At 41.5% G+C, this 27,878-nt stretch overlaps 2 protein-coding genes across 2 annotated transcripts in view; both read right to left on the bottom strand.

Annotated features, from left to right (window-relative positions):
• HDAC10 (histone deacetylase 10) overlaps positions 1-4,330 on the bottom strand; it is a 44,244-nt gene extending 39,914 nt beyond the window's left edge. Inside the window, exon 1 of the mRNA XM_054173927.1 lies at positions 4,296-4,330. The gene's annotated coding sequence lies outside the window, so the exon portion shown is untranslated. The remainder of the gene's footprint in view (positions 1-4,295) is intronic.
• Positions 341-26,534, bottom strand: MAPK12 (mitogen-activated protein kinase 12). Its single transcript, XM_054173928.1, has 12 exons — positions 26,374-26,534; positions 25,455-25,584; positions 19,017-19,075; positions 17,470-17,581; positions 11,011-11,040; positions 8,901-8,948; positions 6,913-7,027; positions 6,213-6,284; positions 4,296-4,375; positions 3,436-3,514; positions 1,712-1,885; positions 341-864 (listed from the first exon to the last, which is right to left on the bottom strand). The coding sequence occupies exons 1-12, from the start codon at positions 26,487-26,489 to the stop codon at positions 794-796; spliced, it is 1,086 nt and encodes a 361-aa protein (XP_054029903.1). The 5' UTR covers positions 26,490-26,534; the 3' UTR covers positions 341-793.
• Between the last annotated feature and the right edge of the window lie 1,344 nt (positions 26,535-27,878).

The raw sequence follows: 27,878 nt of genomic DNA, 5'->3' as shown, positions 1-27,878 counted from the left end.
CAGATTCTCCTCCATTCACATAGGACAGGGGACACACACATTCATTTGGGCTGTGTCTCTGCTACATGCCACAAGCAGCAGAAGCTGATTGCCCTCCCCTGGCATCTTACTGAGATGAAATATTCCATGCAAGTCACAGGAATACTTCTTGCATTCAACGTAGTTCAGTGGCCTTGAAGAGCAGAATCACACAGAATCAACCAGGTTGGAAGAGACCTCAAAGATCATCAAGTCCAACTGATCACCCAACCCTAACTAATCAACTAGACCATGGCATTAAGTGCCTCACCCAGTCTTTTCTTTAACACCTCCAGGGATGCTGACACCACCACCTCACTGGGCAGCCCATTCCAATGGGCAATCACTCTTTCCATGAAGAACTTCCTCCTGCACAGCCTGAGACTGTGTCCTCTTGTTCTGTTGCTGGTTGCCACAGTCACAGCGCATTCTGATGTACTCTGCATTTCAGCTTGCATGGGGTGGTAACTTGTATGCTTCTGATCTCTGAGCAGAAGAATTAGTCCTACGTGCTCTTTTGAGGATGGCACCATGATAACAGTCTGAATCCTTCTGTAGAAGTTGTAAGCAGGAATAAGTTTCTAGATAGTTTGTAAATGCTACTCCCAAAGGCATCGACTTCCACATGCAGAGTAAAAGACATTGCTTTTTCTTACAGTGCAGGTGAAACGGATCACATCCAGTTTATTTACAAACGTTTTATACACCTGAAATGTCAGAAACATTTACAACTTTCCTGCTCTCTTCCACGTTCTGAAAAGACAGAGTCATACAATTACACCTCAGTCTCCTTTGACTCTGATGTCTGTGGTGGCTTGAAGTTCAGTATCTCTTTATATGTAATGCCTGGAAAGCAACAGAATAAACAGTGTTGCTGATCTAATCAGAAAAGGCGCTGCACAGACATGGCCAAGGCGCAACCCCCAGCACCCCTAGGCTCTAACCTAGGTCAGGAAGAGAGATGCAACCCCCAACACCATTAGGTTCTGATCTAGGTCAGGAAGAGGGAGACCTCTTCAGGCAAAAATAGAAAGAGCAAAAAAGTAAGGGAATCAAGGATCTTTTCCTCACCATTTGAGACTTGAACAAGAAGCTCAATATTGCAATATTATAGGTGCTTTCAAAGGAATGCAAGCATTAACTTCACAATATAGTAGGCAGTAATCTCAGAAAGAGCTACTGAGCAAATCTGCTTTAAAAGCCAAGTCCTCACTTAAAAGCCAAAATACAAACCTCTGACATTAGATAAAAAGTAGATTCCCACGTAAATCTCTGATGAGATAGATGATTTTTTTCTCCCTGTGAGAACCTATCTTAAGGCCAGTGACCACTGCAGTCCTATGGAGTCAACCATTAAGGAATTTGTTCACCTGTCCTCACCACTGGAAGGAACATGTTACAGAAAGGGTTTCTTTCCTATGCTGGCAGGAGATGGGAGGACAGACACATGGAGGAGAAGGAGAAAAAGGAGGAGATCCTATGTTAGAAGTCAGAGAAGAAACCTTTGGAGATCATTCTCCAAAGTCCTTTGGAGGACTAAACATGAGGAACGCTGGCTTATCAATAGTGTTTATCTCAATGCTGTTTGTTTATTCCATCAAAAGAGAGAAGGTAATTTTTAAAGGGGAATATTTCTATTTCTGATGGCCTTTCTGTCTGATTATTCTTGAGTACATCACAAAACGAAACTCACACTTCCACTCGTCTAGAGGAAGAACCATGTTATCAAACGTGTCATCATATTTCTCTGCTTCAATTTCTTCCTCAGGATCATGAATTGGTTCAAAGTAAGGATGCATCAAAGCCTCAGCAGCTGTGACGCGCTTCTCTGCATCCAGCACCAGCATCTTCTCCAAAAGGTTTACAGCTATTGAGCAGAAAACAAACAGTGTTTTCAAATCACGGCACCAATTCAAGCTTCTACACAGTAATGTTGCCTGGGAGATATTTCAAATAAATACAGTGTCATAAAGCAGAATCACTGGATATTCACTCTATAGCCAGTGGGGCCCATCTGCATGAGAAAATAGCGTTGTGAGCAAGATGGGACATGTACAAAGCCTGATGCTCACAGAGGTATTCCTGTGCTTCTCTGCAGCACAGCCACATCTCCTCAGCTAAGGATCTCTCAGCTCCTGGCTCCAGGGCATTGTGCTTGAGGATTTCCTAGGTGCCTTACATCATTGCCACCATGTTATAGTTCTAAGATACCCCACATACAACCTGAGAGAAGCACAATTAAGAGGTGGCTGTAGAGCTAATAAGAATTGCTCTGTATGTGACCAAGTCCAAGCTGAGGCACACACTGAAGTTTGCTGACAAGGCAAGTTGTTCAGGCTCTGAATCTCAGTGCTGAGATTATCTGCTCTGTGGTTTCAACCTCAACCAAAATATTCCATGAAAATCCTGTATGTTTGGATTAGATCTTGGATCAGATCCATTAACAGACTGTCAAAATGCTTAGTGTAAACGCGTATGATGAATGATTTTTTTTTCTCTACTTTTCTATCCTGAAAGAATGTTCCTGGGTTGGGTGGAGCAGCTGATAGGAAAAGAGACAGCAGTGTAGTACAGGATACTGCGACTCCTGCTTGCCAACCTTCTCTCCCAGACCATGAGCAATTGTTTCCTATGTATGGAGTACTCAGATGGCCACAGAGGTGATAGGTAGAAATATCCTAAAAACCAAATGGAAATGTGTCGCTTGCTGTAGCTAAGAATATCAGGGCGCTAACTGTGCAGTCAAGGTAAGAGCTGATTGTTACTCAGATTTATTTCTACTGCATATGAGAACATAATTTTAACTTGAGAAGATTCAATTATCCTAATTTATATTCTAACAAAACTGGCTTGGTGAGTGTTCAGGTCATTGGGGAATGGATAAGGTTTGAGGAGAGCCATCTCAGAGCTCTAGTTGCCTCAGGCTGTGTCACGGTTATGCACACTTGGTATGTGTATGCTTACATCTACCAAATCCAAGCCAATGTTTCTCAGGAATGCACAGATGTTTCTCAGGAAATATTAATTCCATGACTAAAATGCAAGCTTTCTAGTTGCTTGCATTTCTACTGTGCATCAGATTGAGCTTTCAAAAATAATTTCCAATAAAACACAGAGAAAAATTTAGCACATGTATTTGATCTCCCAGGGCTCTTAAGGAAGCTGCTCTAGTAACACCATTAAGTAGACGCTGGATTGAAGCCTAAACCACAAATTCCTTCTTTTTTTAACGCTTCTAAGAAACAACCGATCCTAGCAGCATCTAAACTGGGCAAAGTTCAGCCAATACAATCAAAGCAAGAGATAGAAAAGAATGAGAACCATCACATAACTTATCACATGACTGACAGTACTGCTGCCTCCAATGCACACACGAGACGACGACAAATTGCCACCACACACAACACAAACTCTTACCCAAAGGATTCGCATACTTCAAGATGGATGCAAAATCTTTTTTCTGGACTTTTGGGAGGCTTTTGATATAGTTTTTTGCCTTAAAAGAAACATGGATATTATAATAGATTTTTGCCACCTTTGTAATGTGACAACTTTAACTATATGCCTAAGAGGTAACTCGGTGCTTTGATAGCAAATTGAAAAAATGAATTGGTTTTGGGGTCATAAAGCTGCATCATATTCTCCTTGCTGAAAGAAACTCTTTTCTTTTTTTAATAAAGCCTTAAAACTGTAATTAAGACGTGGTAATGGAAAGCTTTAATTATTGTCACTTCATATTTAATATATTGATTAGAATAAATACCTATGCATTGGAAAATGTATGCTTTTGGAAAAATTACACAGTTTACAGAAATCTCAGCAAGTGAACTGTCTACAGTAATTCATTAGTATTTAAATTGAACAGTTAGTCTAATGAGCAATTTTAGGTTCTTTATAGTAAGGGCTTAAGGATTCCAGAGGGACATCGATGTAAGAATAGGAAAGACAGACCTCTGCAGACAGCTGCGTTTTCTGAACAGGTTCACATTTGTTTCCAATAAAAGTATTAGTGCATTAGCGTAACTGTTTCTATGGTACACACTGGAAACATTGAAGTATTTAAATATAAAGATTTTTCAAGTGTTCTGATAATTTTCTGTCCCTCTCTCCTTACTCTCCAATAGTTATTCTGGGTGTGCAAAGCACTTCAAGGCAGAGATACACTATCAGGCATCATTTCAATAGTCAATACATACGATCTCAGCCAGTCTAAGAACTGGAAGTGGCTTAAGAAAAATTAAGACATACAAAACCCACTGACAAAGCAGAATACTCACATCTTGACTGTGCAGTTTTTGAACAAAATCTTGAGTTGGTGTGCCTGTTATTTTCATTATTTCTGTGAGTTGGTCCAGATCTGAATACCAGAAATAAGGAACAAAGTCTTTCACCATAAAACAAAACAACCCTAAGCACCCTGAAAAAAATGTGCATTACATGGCTACTGTAGAATAAAGTAACAATTATAATGCAGTGACTGAAGATTTATAACACATGAGATGAGCGCTTTCTCCTTTTCTTGTACAAGTCTTGCAAAAGAGCTGAAATAAAATATCCTATAAATTTGGAACACAAAATTGAATCATCTGCAAAATCCTCTAAAATAACCAGGCCTCTTTGGTACTTTTGGTCAAAATCAGTTCAAACCTATCGGAGAACAACACTTGTATTACATGCATTGTCCTGGTCTATCCAATCCACCTCCCTGGGCAGCACATTCCAGTGGCCAATTACTCTTTCTGTGAAGAACTTTCTCCTCACCTTGAGCCTAAACTTCCCCTGGAGCAGCTTGAGACTCTGTCCTTTTGTTCTGCCACTGGTTGCCTGGGAGAAGAGACCAACACCCTCCTGGATATAACCACCTTTCAGGTAGTTGTAGAGAGCAGTAAGGTCTCCCCCGAGCCTCCTCTTCTTCAGGCTAAACAACCCCAGCTCCCTCAGCCTCTCCTCATAGGGCTTGTGCTCAAGACCTCTCACCAGCCTTGTTGCCCTTCTCTGGACACATTCAGGTATCTCAATGTCCTTCTTAAATTGAGGAGCCCAGAACTGGACACAGCACTCAACATGTGACCTAACCAGTGCTGAGTAGAGGGGCACAATGACCTTCCTGCTCCTGCTGGCCACACTATTTGTGATGCAGGCCAGGATGCCATTGGCCTTCTTGGCCATCTGGACACACTGCTGGCTCATGTTCAGCTGGCTGTCAACCAGTACCCCCATGTCCCTTTCTGCCTGGCTGCTCTCCAGCCACTCGGACCCCAGCCTGTAGCACTGCATGGGGTTGTTGTGCAGCACCCAGCACTTGGACTTGTTAAATGACATCATGTTGGACTCTGCTAATCTGCCCAGCCTCTCAAGGTCCTTCTGCAGAGCCTACCCTCCTACCCTCTAACAGATGACAGCCCCCAGCTTGGTGTCATCTGCAAACTTAATAATGGTGGACTCAATCCCCTCATCCAGATCATCAATAAAGATATTAAACATACATAACTAAAAATAAATATATAACTAAAGTAAAACAGCTGTGACTGTCTAAACAAGTGTTTGCAGATAAGCAGTTTATTGATTGGAACTCCACCAGGGGAAAAGCAGTGGGAAAAGATTAGGCTTAGCTGCCAAACATACAAAGCCAGGAAACAAACAAACAAGTAAAAAGGTCTATTAAATCATCCTGTATTAATTATCACTCCTATTGCAAATGAAGTACTACCTGAGTATCACCATTGAATTATGGCCCTAATTTTTCATCAGTGAAATGACAGGACTGGATGTTTTCTATAAATCTGAAGTATTTTACTAGATGTTACTTAACAGGTTTTGGTAAAAGTCTCAAAGAGATGACGTGCACACAAGTCTGAATATCAGAGCAGAATCTTCTGTGCTTGTTCTGGAATTGTGGAATCTATTACTAACAAAACATAGCAAAAGATGCCTTTTCTATTGTCACACAACCTTCTACATATGAGTCAAAAATCCCCTATCTTTCTCTATTGAAAAAGTTCAGTAATAAAAGTTTTAATTGGCAGATGTGCAAAAGTGCTGCAGATAATCAAATAGCCAATTAAGGAGAAGGGTGCAAGCCATTTTACTATTCATTCAATCTATGCTTTACAGTTTTTGAATGGACCTACTGTATCACATAAGGACTTCACATCATTTTCTTACATTAGTATCATGAATTCACTGAAGGATACGATCATTTCCTTTGAACAGAGGCCTCCCTGTTATCATCTCAGCCATTATGCAGCCCACAGACCAGATGTCAACTGAAAAAAACACCAATAGTCACATTAAATTGCTGAATAGTTGCCCATTTAAATGTACATAAAGTTTAATTTAAGACATGTTTTGAATGTGTAAAATTTACCTTAATAGCCTGTTACAAAATAAGTTAGTGCCTTGCCAATTATGATGAACAGAACAGGTAAATCTACCAGGCCAATTAGTAAACTGGACATAGTCAGCAGAATCAGTAGCAAGCAGGTGCACATGGGAAGCAAATTATCACCCTTTCAAAAATTTCATGCCATAGTTATCCCTCCTTCTGTAACTTTGCCTTGTTTGTTCAAGTTAAAATCAGCAGATATTTTCAGGAAGATGACAGACAGTGCAGAACACAACAACACAGACTAGACTGTCACATCTGTATACATTTATATCACTTTTTTCCAACCCCTTTGGCACTTTCTGTTACTCTCAGAAAAGACACAAAAAGACCCCCCAGCTCACAACCACTAAATGATTACATGCTATTTACCTACAAGGAAGTTTTGCATAATTATATTATTTCCACCTCCAATTTCTCATTCACTTCAGAAACAAAGATTTGTTTATGTATTGCTTGATGCAATGAATGCTTTAGCTCTGTTAAGACTTTTCTGAAGAGATGATGACCTGTTTGTGTATAATGCATCCAGTTAAGTATGACCTCTGGGGCTCTGTACCACCTTGTAACCACGTAACCAGTCATCTCACTGTCTGTATGCCTCGCCAATCCAAAATCCAGAATCTGTAGTGGAAGCACAAAGAACATCCTGATCAGACAGCTCCTTTTCTATTTCATACAGACTTCTTAAATGTGGAATATAAAACAATTGGAGCAATGTGCAGAAACTGGTTTATTTTTGCATCTTTCTCTAACCGAATTATCTTGTTCATGCTTCTAACAAGAAGCAGGGGGCTTGGGTAAGTAAAAATCTGTTCAAGAGAAATCATTGTTATCCACAGATATCTGAATATGTAGCTCTGCATGAACAGCCACTAGTTTCCATGTGTATCTGGCTTCCTATATGTATTGTCAGGGCGGAAGTTTTCACTAGGAGCATCTGCACATTGCTATACCAGAGTGATGTTTTTTTTTAATGCTCTCCATAATTCAACATTTGAAAACACTGCAGGAGGGTTTCATCATTCAGTGGCAAACATTTTAAAGTATTTCAGGAAAGTTTCATCATTCCTTGGCACTAACAGAAAGAAAAATTGTATTTTCATTCATAGATCAAGAGTATAAAACGTTATGGTTTATCTTTATTGCCATATTTGAAGCATCATTTCCATGTTTCCCCCATAACTGGTGATTACCTACCAATTTGAAACCAGAAATGGGATGCAAAGGGAGATAGTTTTGTTCTTACAGAAAAAATGCACTTGATTACAGCCAATTCTTTGCGTACTGAAGATTTAATGGATTGGAAATATTTGCAATAGGAAAATACGCTCTTACATACATCTTCCAAATTTATTCTTTATGTAAAGCACACACTGTGTTTTCCCAGTAGACAGGAAGAGGGGTGGAATCTGAAAGGAAATTTTACAGAATAGGTCAAAACCCACAGGGTTGCCACAATGTTTTAGGCATTTTGGACATCGAAACTTGTGACACTCGGAGATAGAAATGGCTAAATTATAAATTGGAGGTTTATTTTTGTAAGAGCAAAAAACAAGAGTGAGAATTTTTGTGTGCTGTATTGACTTCAGTACTTCTTTTCATTCACACACTCATTAGACTCAGGACCAAGTGTATCATGTTAGTACTTAATACTAACGTGCCACCACCTCAATAACAATCTTCACATGATACTATTATTGTCATACTCTAACCCTCAACTTTTCAGCTGGAACTTGCAAACTAATTTTCAGAGGAAGTTTGGAAATGTTTTTTTACAATGCAGGAATTATGAAAGACAGCAGATTCCCCTCAGCCCCTTGAGAATAAGCTCCTCTGCTGCTCAGCAAACTTAATGTTCCTGTCTTGCTTCACTGCCACTTCTCTCATTACTATGTAGCAGTTGAGAGCATCAGAAAAGGGATCCAGAAAGCTCATTGAGAAAAATAAAACTGAATGCTTATTAATGAATTACAAGTTCAAGCAACTCTCAACTTCCCTACTGCCTCATCACAACTTGAGCCGATGTTAAAGGGCACCGACACTGGGGAAAAAAGAGTTGGACTATCCCTGGCAGAACCATCCTGTGTCCACATAAAGTGTCTTGGAAAACATGCTCTCTCAGGGCAGAGTGATGTCCTGCCCATTACACTTGAACTCATGCACACTGGGGAAGTCAGTTTAACTCCTTCAGTGTAAGCAGATCCCAGGTAAATCCTCACCTTGGTATTATTTATGCATTTGTTTTCTGTTTATCATCTGGAGGTGCCTTTTGACAACCAGTATTTCCTCTTTGCTCTTTCCTTCTTGATAATACTGCCCATCTGATCCCCTTCTCTTTAGCTTTCCAGTGTTCTATTTTGCTATGGCTCTTCAAAGCCCCAGGGCTGAAAGCTTGGCCCATAACTAAAACCTGTACATCTACAGCTGTTGCACCTGCTGTCTTCTGTGGTGCGTTTCTAATGCACCTGACTGATTTCAAATAAACACATCCTACCTTCAGTTCACAGTCTTCATTTACTGCCAAGTTTCCAGGCTTTAGATCCTGTAATCAAATTTGAAATGGGTGCTATTTACTTACTTTACAGCAAGCACAATAGAACACACTTTCTTTCTTTCTTTCTTTCTTGCATTTAGGTTTAGTGGGTTTCATGTAATTACTTAAGACAGCAACAGGTAAAACAACACCATAAATCTAATTTTGAAATTCAAACAGAATAAATAATAGACACAAAGGCAAAAACTTGCATATGTTTGGCTTTTATCCAGTACATTTTCCACCCAGTGAATTTTTTTTTTCAGTTAGAAACCAGGAAAATACTTGCCAGTGAAGAGCTCATCCATCTTACTGTGACTGAGGTTTGGGCATAAATTTGTTGCATTTAATACTAGCACCACAAAGTTAAGGTTACACACATATACTTCTGGATTGTGCATATTGCATACCAAAATATACTTTAACAAAGGTTCTGTACCCTGACAGACTTAAAAGGATTGCTGAAGGAATCAAACAAGATTTTACTTAAAAGCCCACGCTCTCTTCTGTGGGAAAATCAATTTCCTAATGAAGTCACTTAAATGGAGACTGCAATGTGAAAAAAAAATTCCCTTAAGCCTCTTTAGCTACTGATCTAATGATCTCCAAAAGTACTTCTAAGTTAAGCAGCATAGGGAAAAGTACTGGCAATGACTAAGAAAATTTGCTGAAGTCAGTGACTCTTAGGCATTCACAGTTATGAAGAGAAAGAAAGAAAAAAAAAACAGAAAGAAATTTTCCATCAGCTTTTTCAAACCTTTGTTTGACACACTTTAGCACAAGACATTACAAGAACCTTTTCTCTGAACATTTTAACAGACATCAGCCTGTTTTATATAAAGATGTTTTAAGATCAGAGGGTTCTGGGTGAGAATGAAATTGGTACAAAAGACCATAATACATAGAATACATAGAATAAACCAGGTTGGAAGAGACCTTCAAGATCATTGCGTCCAACCCATCAACCAATCCAACACCACCTAAACAACTAAACCATGGCACCAAGCGCCCCATCAAGTCTCCTCCTGAACACCTCCAATGATGGCGACTCCACCACCTCCCTGGGCAGTCCATTCCAATGGGCAATCACTCTCTCTGTATAGAACTTCTTCCTAACATCCAACCTAAACCTCCCCTGGTGCAGCCTGAGACTGTGTCCTCTTGTTCTGGTACTGGCTGCCTGGGAGAAGAGACCAACCTCCGCCTGTCTACAACCTCCCTTCAGGTAGTTGTAAAGAGCAATAAGGTCACCTTTGAGTCTCCTCTTCTCCAGGCTAATAAACCCAAGAAGCTCAGAAGCCATCAAGAAGGAGCTTAGAAAAAGTCTAAGCAATTGTAAATTTAGACCATGATCACAGCAGTTTTAGAAATAAAAATATCAATTTACTATATTGTTTTGGTATTTGTATAGTTCATACACCCAGCTTAAAGCTACTATACAATGTGCACTTTTTGTGGTGCTCCTGATATTTTGTAACAGCCAATTTCTTGTGTCCTGTTACAGTTTTAGCAGAAGTTACGCTGCTTGGTACTGCAAGGGCATCATTCAGAATTCCGCAGTGCAAAGGGGATTTCCAAGTGGACTTTAGATGCAGCAGGGATTCAGAAAGAAACTGATGCTTAATTTCTCTTAGAAGACAAAAAAAAATAATTAATAAATGTTTTCAAGGCTCTAAAATTTCAGACTATCTTTCAGTTTCTGTTTTCCCTCCCCCCAACTCTGAACGATAACTAATGATATTTAAACAACATTTAAACATTATTCTTAGAGGATTAATCTTAAAAAAAGAAAAAACTCAGAAATGTAGATGCCATTTGTTCTTGTGGGGACTTACAACTCAGATTCAAAGTAATTTGAGAAATCCAAATCTAAGCCATATTTAGTGCAACCTGAACGCCTAACTTACACTGAGGTAGCCATACCATGTTCTGTTCCTAGTGAAAAAGAAACCCAAGGCATCATCAAACTAAGACACCATAATCAGAATTCCATGATATTTATGAGCATGTTTATACACAAACACCATTCACTTATCAGAATATAAACATCTTTTATATTGTTTCCACTTACCCTGTGAATTATGCCGGATGAATGAATATACTGTAAAAAACGAGAAAGTAGCTTTTAGTTAATGAGATCTTGACTTAGAAGTTGCTTGGGGCCAGTGTGAAAGTACTTTTTCATGGTATTAAAGTTATCTGAAATTAGAAAACATTATTTGTTGCATAGAGTATTTTTCCAACTAGGTTTTCAACATTCAGATAATTAAACCAGCATTCTGCCCTTCCCCAACAACGGGAAAAACTAAATCAGTTTGAGTACTGCATATAGGTGTTTTTATTAATCCTTCCCATACATAAACCCCTCATTTCCAATTAATTTTTGCATTGGTAGGTATGTACATGCATCAAAACAGATCCTGCTATTTTATACATCAGAAATGCCCTCCTGCAGTAGACTTTTCTGGTATGACACACAGTTTAGATTAATATGCTCCAGCAGCACTGAGTTTTAAGAGATAATGTAAGAGCAGAATGAAGGCTAGTCAAGCTCTTAGCATCTGTGACTGTCACCAAATGCTTTCCACTGAGGTACACAGTTCCTCTCACCAGCCAAATGGTGCCCTTGAAGAGACTGTTTTCATTGTTGATAATAAAGGGAGCCTCTTGTAACTACTTCATAAGCATATCTTTTACAAGGAAATGCAGACAGTTGTCTTCAAACTGAGGACATGCTTTCCAAGAGTTGACCGGGACATGCTCATATTGTTTACTTCAGGTGTGTGGAACTGAACTGAAAGCCCCAAAGACCATACTACTAATGGCAGCCCATATTACTCAAACTGAGAAACCCAAGAACAATAAAGGCTGTTGAAAAAGGCCTCAGAAAAGATGGATGAGAAGTGAATCCAACCAGAATCACTTGGAGAGTTTTCACAGTATCACAGTGTATTAGAGGTGGGAAGGGACCTCAAGACATCATCAGGTCCAACTCCCCCGCCAAAGCGGGGTCACTTAGGGTAGTCCACACAGGAATGCATCCAGGATGAATTCCTTTTATTCCACCTGGAAGAATGGGACAAAAACTGGGAAAAGTTACAAGTTCTCAGAGCTAGGAAACACCAACAGGGGCCAGTTAGGACAGCATCACAGAGGTGTAAAGATCTGCACTTTGAGGGGTAACTGACAGCCCACCACATCCCCAGCAACCACTGTCTTCTTTCTCAGCAACCACAAAGCTGTACAATTAACTGTGAAATTACAATAGTCCCTCTGTAAAGGGATCATCATAGTCCACCTGGTGAAGGGAAAGGAAAAAGAAAGCAAAGCTTCAAACAGATCCAATGTACGTTTCGGACTTAAGTTTTCTGAACTTGAACAAAAGCCCTACAAGCTAAGAAGCACAAGTCTGGATTTATGGCACCAAGTTTTTAAAGCAGTGATTAAACAGAAATAAAACCTCTGACATTTACTTTTCTTCTCTTGCATCTGACATGATACTCCAAATAGAGTCTTGTAGGTTCTGCAAAGGGCTGGGGGAATAAAAAAAATTCACTTTCCTTAACCGTGTGCCTGCAACTTTATACTAATCTAGTCCAGATTGTGGTAGGGCTCTGCTGTTGCATGGGTTCACTGCTGACTGCCATACCAGAGTAAATGTAGGTCTTGGCTTTTGCAGTAGACCAGCTCCTGATGCGTATTACTTGCGGATTAGGCAAGGCTTAACATCACTCACAGGAAATACCAAAGTGCTTCACAGGATTTCCTGTGAAGGCACAAGGGCCTATGGTTGCAGGACTGTACCCCAGAATGTCAGCTGTAAAACTGTTACAGCAAGCTAAGAAGTACAAAATGCTGTTTCTCTCATGGGTGTGCATGAATTGGATCAGGATGGAAGGAACCAGACACAGAAAGAGGAAGTTGTCATTTGTATGTGGAGAGCAGAGAGGATGTATATGTACTTTTTTTTTTGTTAACATATGCCCAAGCAGTTAGACTCCCAACAAATGAAGAAAAAGATATCTTCTGCCAGTAGTCAAGGACGGATCAAGGGTATCACCATGACTGCTTGAATTCTCAATAATGCCAGTATCTTCTTGAAGCTTTCTGGTATTTCCAGAGCGGATGGTTAAAACATTCTGTAGCCTATTTTTGTTGTACACAGTAAAGAAATACCTGGCACCCCCCAGGAATTTCTGCACCTAAGAATGTGGCACATAGAAACAAGAATTAAAAGCACTGCAACCTTCAGAGTTTTAGTGAAAGTAAATCTCACCTGTGTGGTGGGAAAAGATGGGTTTGCTGATGTTCTCACCCCACTGAAGGTTTTATAAGTGTTCACAGCACAAAAAACATGTCAACACTTTGGGGAGAACTCTTGTCTTTTCTGAACACTCCTCTTAATACAAGGCTACTGAAATTACATGAAACAGCACTTATTCCTGGTGCTAGCATACATACCAGCTTTCCTGTAAACTGAAATACTGGTGTTGTGTTGCAATGTTTCTTTAACAGTAGCAGTAAACTTCCCGTTATTATCTCCTGGCAGGTAGCAGCACTGGAACCACACCAGTTTTCCTTCAGAAAACTTTTCATTTCAGTTCAATAACCTTATGAAATAGGATCCTATTCTTACCTATTCTCCTCATTATCATTATAATAGTGACACATTTTTCACTCAACACAGCAAAAACATCTAAAGCAAAGCAGATATATCCTTCACAAAGTTATCACCACTTTGCCTCAACAATATCTCATTCAAGACCCAGCCAACACGAGCAAAGTGCCTGGAAGAACAGGAGCTCTGTGCATAATCCTAAAGACAGTTTTTGGTAGCATGCATAAATCAGATTGCACTACAAAGTTGTCTAAATTCCAAACATTCTTGTCTGTACAGGCAACCTCTACACAAAATAAAAAAGCTAATCAAAAGGGAATTAGAAAAGACTCAGGAGAAAGTATTCCAGGCAGCATGCAAAATGAAAATGAAGGGTGACTTGGCGAGGAAGGAAAAACTGAAGAGGAAATGAGTGAGACAGGGAAGGGAAAGCAGAGAAGCAGAAATAATGATGAACATGAACAAAAGGCAGTAAACAGAGACAACAGGAGAAAAGTAGAGCAGTTAAATACTACCATGAGTATGGCGAAAAAAGCTTAAACAGTTGTTTGGAACAGACAGAGAAAATACTTCCTAAATGTCTGTCATGAAATAAGAAATGACAAAACTAATATTAGAGCTCATTAACTTAGTAATGTCTAATTTTCTGCTGATAATTTTGAGGCAGGTAGAGTTGTGCCCTTCAAAAATGTGGTGGAAGAGACAAAATATTCAGGTGAACACTTATAGATCTAACACAGTTACAGAGACCAGAGAGACCAATTTACTACAAATGTCTCATCCCTGCTGGCTGCTTGTACCTGGAATGAAAACTGCCCTGATTTGTATAAGATCCTGGTAACAGCTTACATCAAGAACTTCCTGCTCTTTCCCCCTGTGGTGGGCTGACCTTGGCTGACCACTTGGTGCTCACTGAGCTGCTCTCATTCCCTTTTCTCAGTAGGGCATGCAAGAGAAAATACAATGGAAAAGCTCATGGGTTGAGACAAGGACAACTACCAATTACCATCATGGGTAAAACAGATTTGACTTGGGGAAGATTAATCTAATTTATTGTCAATTAGTAACAGAACAAGATCATTTAAAACAAAACCACAAAACTAAAATCACCCTCCCTTCTTCCCAGGTTCAACTCGACTTCTCCAGCTTGTTCCCAGAGTGGTGTAGAGCGATGGGGAATGGCAACTGTGGTCAGTTCATTAAGTGTCATCTCTGGTGTTCCTTCCTCTTCACATTCTTTCCCTGCTCAGTTGTGGGAGCACAGGAGACAATCCTTCACAAACTGGTCCAGTGTGGACCCTTTCCATGTGATGTAGTCCTTCATGAGCAGACTGCTTCTGTGTGGGTCCCCTGTGGGACACAGGTCTTGCTAAAAAACCTGCCTGAAGCCCGCTTCAGCACATTCTCTCCATGGGCTGCAGCCTCCTTCAGGGCACAACCATGGGCTTCAGCAAGAGGTCCTCCACGGGCTACAGTGTGGATATCTGCTCTGATGTGGTCCTCCATAGTATATGCAGAAGAAACCTGCATCACCATGGCTTTCTCCATGGGCTGCAACAGAATCTCTCTTCCAGTGCCACTCTGTTGGTCTCTGTGACATAATCTAGGCCACTAGGATGTTTCTAGGTCACTTCACCAGAATTCAATTCATTATTCATTCTTTCCACTACATTCAACTCAAGCTAATCTTTTACAGTGCATATATTCTTTGTCTGTAACATTAGCCCAGATGATGTTTTTCATCTCTGGTGGATAGCATGCCTCTGCTGGAAATCTGTTTCTTAGAGAGTTGCCTGCAAAAAACCAGACAACTCCACTTACATGGTCCTTGACAAAACAGACTAACAGGAACTCAAAGTTCAACAAAATCCTGCACCTGGGAAGAAATAATCCCATGCACTCATACAGGCTGGGCAGGTGACTGGCCTGACAGAAAAGGACCTGGAAGTCCCAGTGAACAAGTTCAATGTGAGCAACATGTCTTTGTAGCAAAGACAACCGAAAGCCTCCTGCAACTTAAGGGAGGTGATCCTTTCCCTCTTCTCAGCTCTGGTGAAACAGACCTGGAATGCTGTGTCGATCTTCTAGCTGGGCTTCCCAGTTAAAGCGACACACTAAAGCAAACCCAGTGAAGCTCCATGAAGGTGATCATGAGACTGGAGCATCTGATACAAAAGGAGAAACTGAGACAGCAAGGATTGCTTAGATGTGCACAAGACTTAACAGAGGCAATACAGAAGACAGAACAGATACTTCAAAGTATCTGCCCAGTTGAAGGACAAGAGGCAATGGGCAAACCCCAAAACATAGGAATTTACATTTAAATACAAGAAAATAATTTTACTGTAAGGGAGACTGAACCTTGGAACAGGTTGCCTAGAAAGGATGTGGAGTCTCCATCCTGGAAATGCTTAAAACTCAACTGCACAAGCTCCTGAGCAGCCTGCTTAGTTTGTCCCTGATCTGTGCATGAAGGCTGGATTACACAGCCTCCAGAGGTCCATTTCAATTTCAGCAAGTCTGTCAGAATGCATTAAAAATTATTTTATTTCAGTGGACTCCCCTCTGACATCTTTTACAACTCTTTAAAACAGGTGCATATTAGTTTAGGCTTGTTAAGTGATTTATCTGTCCTCCTCTTAGCCACCTACCACTCAGATTTGTCACTAAAATTTCAGAGACTCTTTGATTTTTACATATATGTTAAGCAAAGGACACTTTCCAGTTTCACAGAAAACATTCAGACATCTGGGTCAGAAAGGAATTTGGATATAGAAATCCCAATGATTTACCTAAATTTAGCAATGACTTTTAGTACTCTGCAGAACTGCCCTTTTAACACACAGGGACCAAACTGGCACTTGCTGTGGTCTTTGAACACTTAACAAAACCAGCATGGGCACTAGGATTCAACAGGGCTCAGCATCCCTCTCAGGACCAGAAATTCACCCCACAATACCACACCTACAGGTTGTTACCTGTGTATGGCACATACATGTGTGTATTGATAGATATTACAGTACATATATGCTATAAATACAGGAATAGTATAACTATACATACTCACACAGACATCTACCCCTCCATCCCATAGATGTATATATACAACTATATATCTCAATTCTCCTCAGAAGAGCACAGAAAGATACTACACTTACACCAAGTTTGGTGCAGAGTGTCATAGCAACAGTGTGTCAGACCAGTATTGGTAAGCCACAGAAATATTTTCAGTTGAGGAAACTGGAAGCTGATGATTGATATAGCTGAGGTCTCAAGTCAAGGTGACTTGAACAGTCAAGTCAACAATGGTTCCATCCTGTCTCTATGCCAGACAGACACAGCAAGAGGTATATGGCCCAGAAGCACCACAAGAAACTACTGGGGAAGAAGGCGACTAAAAATCACAACAGGGAAATTTTAGTGTACTCAAATAAGAAACCCAAGGCAATACTCATTTTTCTCATTTCAGTATTACCAAGGTTGGAAGAGACCTCAAAGATCATCGAGTCCAACCTGTCACCACAGACCCCATGACTAGAGTAGGGAGGACAATAGTGCCCACTGCAGGCTTGAACTCACAAGCTTCCCATTAAGGGTCTTATGTGCTACCAACTGAGCCACACCACTGGATCAATGTACTACATAGATTATCGATCACTATCTTTTCTTTTTCCTTGAAAAAAGCCACTGACAAAACCACCATGCAAACAAACAAGCACACACACACACCTCCTACAACCCCTCAGACAACATTTATCATCACAAAACAACTGCTATGCAGAATGTCATCAGTTTTACTATACAAGGCATGATAAATTTTATCCTGCTATGTCAATTATTTATAGCCCTCCATAATAGTTTACTGGGAAAAAAAGAGATTGTGAAATTAAAATAATAGTAAAACTAGTAAACCTTCAATCCTTTCAACATCTGGTACACCAGGAACTGGATTCGGTCTTCGGTTAGTTTCTCATGCTTCATTATCTTACTCAAGTCTGTTCCCATAAACGGCATGACAAGGTAGCTTAAAAACAAACCAAATCAAACAAAAGGAGTGAAAAAAGAATAACTTAAGTTTGTCAAAGAAATTGAAACATAAATGTATGTCATCATTCAGTGACAATAATAAATTACAGATCATTCCATTTACCAAAAATTTCCACCATCATCCCCCTGCCCTCCAAGTTTTTGATCTATTTTGATTGTCATGAAGAGGTACACTCATTATGGAAAATTGCTGGTTATCAGAAGAGTGAAGATTCTGAACTAATTAAAAAGAACATGACCAAGAGCCATGTGATACTTCAGAGACCCACAGAGAAAACTAAGGCATTTATGCAATGCTGTGTATCTCACCATCGTGACCATTGTGATGAATTAGCAGAAACCAACTGCCTAGATTCAAATAGACAAGGTCACACATAGCACAAATAAAGATGATCAAGTTAGGAGGCTAAATAGCTTCCATTAATTTTCACCTGGGATCTTTGATCTTAGTACCGGTAAAGGACATCCATCAGCAATAGAAAGCTTGAGAATGTCAAGCTGGTACTTAAGGCTAATCTTCACTTAAGATTAAAAACTGTTCTGTTGAATATAAAGTGCAATGGGGCACTCACTTAGTCCCTGGGAATTACAGGTAATATTTTTAACATTTCATAGGTACTAAACATTTTTCCCTATGACTTTAGGGGGTCAGGACTCAGGCTTCCAGTCCCAGCATTTACAAATTTGCTATCTTCTGGATACAAAAGATGAGCAATTTTATTCTGCAGCTATATAAGGACAGAGCAAGTATGGAGAAGAGAATAACATTTCATAGCTCTCCCCCACTATGACAAAAAAAATGTTTGCTATCAATAGACAAGTGACTTAGAAAACATTTTAATTTCTTTGTTGATGCTCCTGACTGTTGAAAGCATATTAAGTTCTTTTCCAGCTCAGACTTATTTAATTCATTTTCCAAAAGGTCATGAACATTCGGAATGAGTCATTCAGAAAGCAGTCAGGGAATATAACAGACCACAACCCAGATAACCACTAAAAAAAATCATCAGCATCAAGTCTTGAATTAATCTTTAAATTCGGATGGATCGCACCAGAGATGTGTCATGTAGCAGGCATCATTTTCAGCCTACTTCTTTGGGTTAAGAACTATCCTGTCATTTGGGCAACCTGGGCCTTAGAGGAAGGAATCAGTGCTTGAAAGGTGTATTAAGGAATCTGCCAAACTGCCATTTACTAAGGGTTGAAAGAAGTACGCTCTTTATAAGACAGGTAACTGGTTCTAATGTCAATCTGAAAACCTCAGTCTATGAATTTTGAAGCTGCACATAAAAGTTATATTAAGATGACATTCAGAAAACAATATAAAATCCATGAAGCAATAATTTTAATAACTGTCCCTCCTACAAAAGTATTGATGCCCTGCTCCCAAACACAAACAATTCAGAACTTACAAATCATTAAACTTCTCCAGAGTTACATCTGGTGTGAACACATCCAATATTCCAATGACCTAAAAAGAAGAGCGGGGAAAGAAAAACCATTATTAATACTGATGTAACATTAAAAAACCCTAACCTGCCTAAGCAGTGAAAAAATATAATCAAAAACATTACTATAGTGAGACGTCGGATGCAGGCATAAAGAATACCTACAGGTAGTGCCTAGCAACACCAGGATTTGTTATGTGTACATTTTGTAACGCTGTGGGTTGTTTGACCCTGTGATTTACAAAACAAACCCAACCCACAAAAACACCACAACAAAATAGAAAACCCAAACAAACCAGTCTTAACTTGAACAAATAGTTCAGAGCCTAACAGTTTTATTTAAGACCAGAGAGCACCTTGTGAGTGAAATGTTGAACACACACTAAGTGCAATTATTTTTTTAATGTCAGTTTGATACAAGATTTTCCTTTTCTATGTGGAAGCAGAGAGAGAAAGGGACAAGAGAGGAATTAGGAAGATGTATGTGACAACAATGGAGCATAATGGAGCTCTACAAGCATTTCCTAAGGTAGCATGTGTACACACACATAACAGAGCATACACAGCCAGAAAAGTTGTGTGCTCTCCCAGTATTTCTGTATTAAAACCAAGGAAGATGATGTTTCAACATTAATCTTATCCAGTATGCACTTATTTCACTATTAAGCCACACTTTTTCATAAGTCCTGCTCTCCTTAAGGTAATTTTCCCATACCTTCATTTCCATAAGGAAGAAATGGATTGTTTAGGCCCTGCAGTGCTGTCTGTCCAGTTGATGTCGGGGTGATAAAAGTCGCCCACGAAGACCAGGGCTTGTGAATGAGCAGCGACTCCTCTCTGTCTACAAAGGGCTGCACCCACTTGGTCTTCCTGGTTAGGTGATCTGTAGCAGATCCCTACTGTAACGTCCCTTACCCTTCCTTTCATCCTGACCCATAGGCACTTAGTCTTCTCTTCATCGCTCACCAGGTGGAGCTCTATGCACTCTATCTGGTCACTGACGCAGAGGTCAACCCCCTCCTGCCTCCCCTGCCTGTCCTTCCCGAAGAGCTCGTACCTTTCTGGTCCAACACGCCAATCGTAGGTTTCATTCCACCATATCTCTAAGATACCCATCAGATCATAGCACTGCAGCTCCTCCTGTTTATTGCCCATGCTGAGTGCATTCACATCAAAGCATTTGACCTGGGCCCCTAATGAAGTCCTTTGGAACCCCTCACGAAGTACAGATGCTCTTCAGCTGGACTAATGGTCTCGCCCCCTGTGTTGTTATGCCATACCTAAGGTCATCTTTAGGCACTGTAGTTTTCCCCCCTTCATACCTAGTTTAAAGCCCTCTTGATGAAGGCATTCATGTTTCCATGAAAAACCTATCAGCCTCAAAACACACCTAATGAAATTCACCAACATTTTACTGTTTCTCCATTCAGAGCTCCTGGTAGTTATGAATGCTGCTCATTACTTAATACTTACATGTATATTCTGTATATACATTGAGTGTGTGTGTATATATATATATATATTTTACTTCTGGGGTAATGCTGCAAACTCATGGAGACAAGCTTACCATTGCTCCAAAACCTCCACAGTGAAGAACACCAAGACCAACACTCAGCTCTCATTGCAGAGAATTTTAAACTACAAACCAGAAAGCTCTTTTGGTATGTCAAAAGCTTCATAATACTTCTTTTCTTGGTTTCTAAAGCAAGCTTTCTAAAACTCCTGAAATCCACTTTAGTGTCCAAAAATGGAAAGAGATACTAATAGTTAATCAATTTAAAATTAAAAAACAAGAGACCCATTTCCTTTTCCTCTGTGATCTTTATTTAATAGCTGTGCTTTGGGATGATTTTCCTGTGCTGGAACAGAGTCATGAGTATTTCCATTTAGGTCACAGCTTTCTGCAGATATGTTAGGCACAAGGAGGTACAGGATAAAATAAATCCTGAGCAAGATACAATTCCAGCTGCTTCTTCAGGAAAAGGAAAAGAACTGGACAAAGTGTAGGAAACTCCCTCTTCCATAGTATTATGGAAAATCCTGTGTCTGTCTAAGACACTCTCAATTAAATACAATATTGTAAAGAATAAAGATTTTTTTTTTTTTAAATCTTATGGTACTTCGTGTCCCAGCACAAAAAGTAAGCCAGTGTAAAACAATTACATGAATGATCTATTTTTCATATGTGGCCTATAGGAAATGCAACACATGTACCTATGACATGGAAATATGCTATAGTTCTATTTTTGGTGTTAATTCACCACACTAACTGATACTAACAGAGATGGAAGCACAGCCAAGAAACAAACCCAGTGCACTCTGTGATGGCAATGAAAAACACCTATGGCAGCCGGCAGCCAGCAGCAGCACAGGGCCACATTTTCTTTCCCCATTAACTACGTCAAAAGGCAATTTCTTAAATGAATTAGTCCACAAAAGATGCACCTTCTTTCCTACCACCCATCTGACTGAAAACCAACTGGGATGTCTAGATTCCCCAATGAAGTACCTTCTTTGCAAGTCTCTCTCATCTTCCTGAAAAGCAAAACCACCTATCTACAGATCTAACTTTTTTCCCCCACAGGAAGGCTTTTTATTCAGTATACTTTGTTGACAGTCTCTCTTCCTTATGAAGCCAGTAGCAGGTAAATGGCAGTGTCTCCAGCCTTTCTTAGACCCACAACCCACTCCCCTTCTCCCAAGACATTTATACTGACCACTCTGACCAATTTTAATACTGTCAACAAATAAATAACAGCTTTGCACTGGTAAGGTGATTTCTGCCCTTCCCTTCTCAGCTGCCTCCTTTGCCAAACATTATTCCAGCAGTAGAGCACAACAGCAAATTGCCTCTCTTCTCTACTCTGCTCTGCACTTTCATATCTTAGATTACTTTTATTCAAGGACTATACCACTGAATTTCTGTAAAGGAAAGTTTCTGATGTAAACAGCACATAAGTGAAAGACTTGGATATTGTATAAATTAATTAGTAATGTAGGTTATGTCTTCTATACAATAAGTGCTGCTTTCTTTTGCAGATGTTACGCATGAAAACACAACTTTGGCACTTGGGCTACAAATGCAAGTACATTTTTTAAGAGAGATCTCTGCTGGGGTGCACTGAACTACATGTTACAGTGCATTAAATTTTCTGCAGAACTAGCTTCAACTTCCTGTTCTTGCACTATTCCACATCACAGGACACTTGCATCCTCTTACCACACTAAGTAGAATCCATCTTTAAAAAATGTTAACTATCCACACACAAGGCTTGCACCACAGTCACCTTTCTTCCTCACTGATTACCGCTCCATGACACCAGGGATGCCTGCTGATGGAATGACAGCTTCTTTCCTTTTCTCCTGCCAATCTGCACATCAGCAAGCACCAGCTGCACACATGAGCACCACCACACTCTTTTCTTTCAAAGGACTCATTACATAACATTGGACAAAACCAAATCCTGCAGAGAAACACATCTTCATCTCTGGACTGGATGGCAATCCAAAGAGAAGGTTTGGGTTTCAGTGCTGTTTTCATTTACTAGACTAAGCTAGTAAATCTACATTATTAGTACCCAAGGCTGGGGCATGAAAAAATGGCTGTCAGCTAAAGCTCAGCCTAGGTAAAGTGCCTACCGGCACATTTGTGAAAATAAGCAGAAGTGACTATTTATTGGCTTTTGAGTACCAAACCAAGTTATTCTGGTGTCCTACTAGCTCAGAGCAATGAATGAGAGCATAATAGAGTACCTTTAAACAAGCACTGCAGTTGCCTCTTACATACAGAGTTTCCAGGAAGAGAAAACATCTGTAGAATATTAACCAACCCAAGAAACATTTAATAGGCATTTGTCAAAATTTTTATGCCAGAAATGGGTTCAGAATTTAAGTTGGTAGAACTACTTTAGAATTCCTGTGAGTGCTTATATGTATATGTAGGTATACAAATAGGTACAAGATACACGAATGTGCCACACTTTGATAAAACTCTATGTTCTGACACAAGATATTAGCAGGAGCCACTATCACACACCACGTCCTCTATGTATTTAGATTATCAACATCCAGCACAAAGATAACAGCAGCACTGTTATTTTATTGTGGTCTCCGAGACATTTACTTCAGTTTTATTAATTGTTAATAGCAGCTGTGTTTATAGTACAGCCAGAAAGAGAGGTAACTGCTATTTTATAGAAGTATACTGTAACATGGCAGTTAAATGAAAAATCAGAAAGGCACTTCAATCACTGCCCTACTCTCCTAATTTCTGTTGTAAGGAGATATGCACCCATCCAAGTGGCACCCATTCACAACCCCATAGTCAGATCCACGAAAACCACAACAGTAATGACAAAGAACAGGAAGCCATCCTGCCGCTACTGTACCATATCATTAAAGGTGTGCATAGTACACTGTGGACTGCTGATGTGAATAGGAAAGGGCCTTACAGTCTGCCTGTAAATCTATCCTTTCATGGAGATATGCAAAATGAGGCTCTTTGACAAAATGACGGTGGGTCAAAGTGAGGGGCTGAAAATCATCATGAGGAGTGATACTGTTGATCTGGTTTGATTTTGTATGAGTATTCTGAGATCAACACAGGGACCAGAAATCCTAAGAGATGTTACTGTTATTCCCTAATCACTGTGGGTGAAACAACTGACAGAAGGGTGTGAGGCTGGGATGATGAGTAGAGATTAACTTGATGGGCTTGTGGCAGATGGGTGGAATAGTGACCCTCTGCCTCTACAGTGCCTACAAATCCCTGCAGAATCATTTAATCAGTCATTGTTCTCTAACAAGTAGATGCCTCAGCATGCAGTAAAACTTTTCCTGAAGAGGTAGACCAGGTTTTTCTTTCTGTGGCCCAAACTGTTTCCCAAGACTGTAAATTATTCCCTTCCTTCATATATACTGATTTGCAACTCTTACAGATTGTGCTCACGTTGCCCAGCGAGCATTTTCTTTAGACTCTTTAGTTATCATATGAGGGGTTCCAGAGTATTATCCTGAAGGGCATCCACCACATTAAAACCTCCAGGAGTGGAAAATGCTACCCAACAGATTATTCTGGGAAACAGAAGAAAAATAATCCCAAATTCTGGACACAGTTAGGACCTTGGCAATTGCATGAGCTGCTCTGCTCCCAAATGTTCAGTAAAGAAAATGCTGAGAACATTAAAGCCCATGCATGACACACAAGTTCCCTGCAAAAGTTAACTCTTTAACGCATACAGCAGTGGCTATGAAGCAGTTACTTAAAAGGAATCCTCAAGTCAAATGATCAAATGTAGTAAAAGATTCAGACTAAAATGTTAACAGGCACACTGTTTCTTAAGACTACCAAAAAAGTCTGTTTTTTTCTGGACAGTCAGGACATTCCACAGATTATCCTTAAAAACAAACCTAAAGCTAGCACTCACAATGTTAATATTAGAATGTGAAATGGCAATGATTGGCTATTGTTATTACCAGTTTCTCTTGTCCTCACTTTCAATCCCTTAGCCTTCAAGGCAAGCTATCTCAACGGAGCTATGCTCTAATCTTCCACATAGTTACTGTTTTAAACTATAATCTTAGCCATCTTTTTAACAACTTCCCCCAAACTCTCTCTTCCCCGGTGCCCCCCCAGCTTCCTCACTGAACCACTACCATCATTCCCCAAGACTACCCTAGGTCAATTCTAACCTGGAGTCCACGCTTCAATTCCACAAAAATAGTTTTCACACAAATCTTTCCTCCTCTACTTTTTACTTAAGCCACTAAGCACTATTGGGACTAATAACACTTTTTCTTCTACAGCTGCTCTTTCACATGATGGAGGAATCTTTGCAGAGCTCTCTATCCTATTCTCTGTATCCTACTAAAATAAATTAGTCACCCATGACCTTTCTTGTTTCACATTAGTATGAGACCAAAACCCTCAAATGCTGCATGAATGATAAAAAAGGAAAACCTTACCCCCTCCCCAAAGATATGCATGTGTGCCATAGTCATCTTCATGGAGGAAGAGCGATGCTGGTATTTGAGACTCACAGGCACAAGCCCACGCTCTATGCCCTCCCGCACCTCACAGACACACAGTGACAGAGACTGTAATTTCTGTTCCTTAATCTGTCTCACTTGCTCTGAACACAAATTCCACTGTGGTCCCAACCTTCCCCACCCAACTTTTCCAACAAGGAAATGAAGTGTTTCCCACAAGATATTCTCGTTTGCACAAACCAATGTTTGTAGATAGAGGACAGACAGACAAAAGACAGAAACACAGGTCTTAGGCTCCTGAACTCCATGCAGCCACACATCTGCCTTGCTCAACTCTACATATTTTTCTCTTAGTTTTTAGGGTGTGCAAGCTGTGCCCTTGGGGGCAGATAGTCTGCTAATGACCCAACTCACATTTTCATGCTTCATATGCTTCAGCAGGCGTAGCTCTCTGTAGGCTCGTTTGGCAAAGAGTTCAGACTGAAACGGGCGGTACAATTTCTTAATGGCCACTTTGGTACCACTTCTTCCATCAATGGCTGAGCTTTAAGGGAAAAGGGAGAGCTGGTGAGGGAGTCCTGAAGCGAGATGCAAAGCCCACCAAGCATGGCTGCATCCTGGCCTATTCTGCCCAGACTTCAATCTATGGCTGCCAAGTGAGGAGCCCACCTTCCCAAAAGTACCTTGTTTGCAGCACCCCACATTTAGTTCCATTCGTTTAATAGGCTTCCAGGCCCTGGGATGAAAAGTGGCCAATTTTCAAAAGCTTTAAAAAGAGGAACATCTGGCTAGGAAGGGGGGTGGGGAGAAAGAAAGAAAGAAAGAAGCAGACTTCGCCCAAAATCCCAACCCCCACCACTGACACAACTCAAACTAGGCGTCACGTCCCAAGGGCCAGCACCTCGGGTTCCGACGACGCTGCCATTCCGGGGACCGCACCCCGCGAGCCGGGCCCGGGCGCCGCAGGCAGTGCTCCTTGGGCAGGGCTGGGGCGGCGCCCCGGGCTCCGCTTGCTCCAGGGACGAAAACATGCGTGGGACGGGTATGAACGCTGTCCGCCTGCCGGCTGCTCGGCGAAGGGCCGGGCTCCCCCGGCGGCACAGCCCGCCCCCGGCACCCGGCCAGGTGGGCAGCGGGGCCACCCACCTCAGCTCCCGCAGGACCCAGCAGCACGGGGCGAAGCCAGGCCGGGCCAGGCACAACAACCGGAAAAAGTTGGCAGGGAACAAGGAGAGCGAGACCCGGGCGGGACAGTGTTCCCCCAGTCCGGAACAGGGGCCACCTTGGTGCCCCACCGCCCCCTCCCGGGGCCGCCCCTCCTCGCACGGCTCACCAGACGGCTCCGTAGGCACCGGACCCCACTGGCTGCAGATCCCGGTAGCGGTCCCGCACTTCCCAAAGGGTCTTGGTGATCTCCTGCCGGTAGAAGCCGTTCTTGGGGGAGGACATGGCGCTGCGACCCCCCGCCAGCAACCACCGACAAAGAGCCCGGGCAGGGGGGATCGGGAACGGCCACCACCACCGAGCAGGTCTGCGGCGAGGGGCCGGGCTTGGGCGAGCAGCGCCTCCCGCCCCACGCCTCCTCTGGCAGGGCCGGGGCCGGGGCGGGGGCCGGGCACGCCCGCCCCTCCGTGCTCGGGTTTCTGGGGCTGCGCCCCGTGGTAATAGCGACTGGCGAGCCGCAGGGTACCCCGGCGGTGGCTCGGGGCAGCGAACTACCCAGCCCGCCTGTGCCCGGCTGTGCCGCGAGGCAGTGAGCCGCCCGGCGCCTGTGCCCGGCGATGGAGGAGCGTGAGCGGGCAGGGGAACAGGTGCCGAGGCTCTCACTGCTCTCACACGTGCTTGCCACGGAACCCAGAGCAAATCCCCCTCCTCCTCCCTTACCTGTGTGTACGCGCCGTTTTGTGGCTTGCCACTCGGGTTTGTTTCGTGGTTGTGTTTTGGGAGTAGAAGAGGGTGCTTTCAAATGACCGTTTCACGAAGACTTACAGCTGGGGGCTTCCCAGTGCATCTTGGAGTTAGACCTTAGGTTTCAACGATATTTCATATATTTCGACAGAAACAAGCACACGCTTGATTCAGTGGCTCAGGGCAAGCGTCCGATGTGCGGTTGGTGCGACATGAAACAGTTGAAGCAGCAGCTTGAAACAACTGGGGGGAACAGCCACCTTCTCAGTATCTCTACAGTAAATAGACCAGGACCAGCTCGTGCAAGGCAAAGACCTGCTTAGAATACAAACAAACAAGAAAACAAATCCAAAACGTTTTACGTGTTCTTTGTGTGAATACAATTAAAGTTCTTGTCCTGTTCTTGGTCTGGTAATGCTTTGATTTGTCTGACTTCACCCCTGAGCAATGTTGCTGAGATTTGATAATTCAGGCTTGCTGTCAATTTGTGGCTTAGCGTGGAAGGGGCAGTCTAGCCAAGTTCCATTGCTCCTGGAATGGCAGTGGCCATGAATTGAGACCTTTTTGTGCCTGACTACCAAATGTGGAAGAGCAGCCCTGTCCTTTCTTCCGATACTTATGTTTCAGGTAGAGAAGGAAGGTACCTTCCTGCCCAACGTTGGTGTGTCCCAGCACTGCTCTCTGCTGACTGGTGATCTATTTGACTTCCCAGTTGAGTGGGAACAGAAAGAAAACTTCTGACATTTGGCAGCTAAAGTGAAGCTCATGTCAAGTGTTAAAGATACATGTTTGCTTTCAAAATCCACTGTCCCTGCAGATTTTTTTGTTGTATTTTATTTTATATTTATTTCTGAAGCCACTTTTATGCCATGTTTACCATTCCATTGATGGCTGGAGTGAAATGCGATATGCGCAAGGTGAAGGACAGAG

This window comes from Dryobates pubescens, chromosome 27 (assembly GCF_014839835.1).
Source record: "Dryobates pubescens isolate bDryPub1 chromosome 27, bDryPub1.pri, whole genome shotgun sequence".
In the NCBI taxonomy this organism is placed as follows: domain Eukaryota; kingdom Metazoa; phylum Chordata; class Aves; order Piciformes; family Picidae; genus Dryobates; species Dryobates pubescens.
Note: the sequence above shows the minus strand (reverse complement) of the source record. Positions and strands in the feature narration are given on the sequence as shown.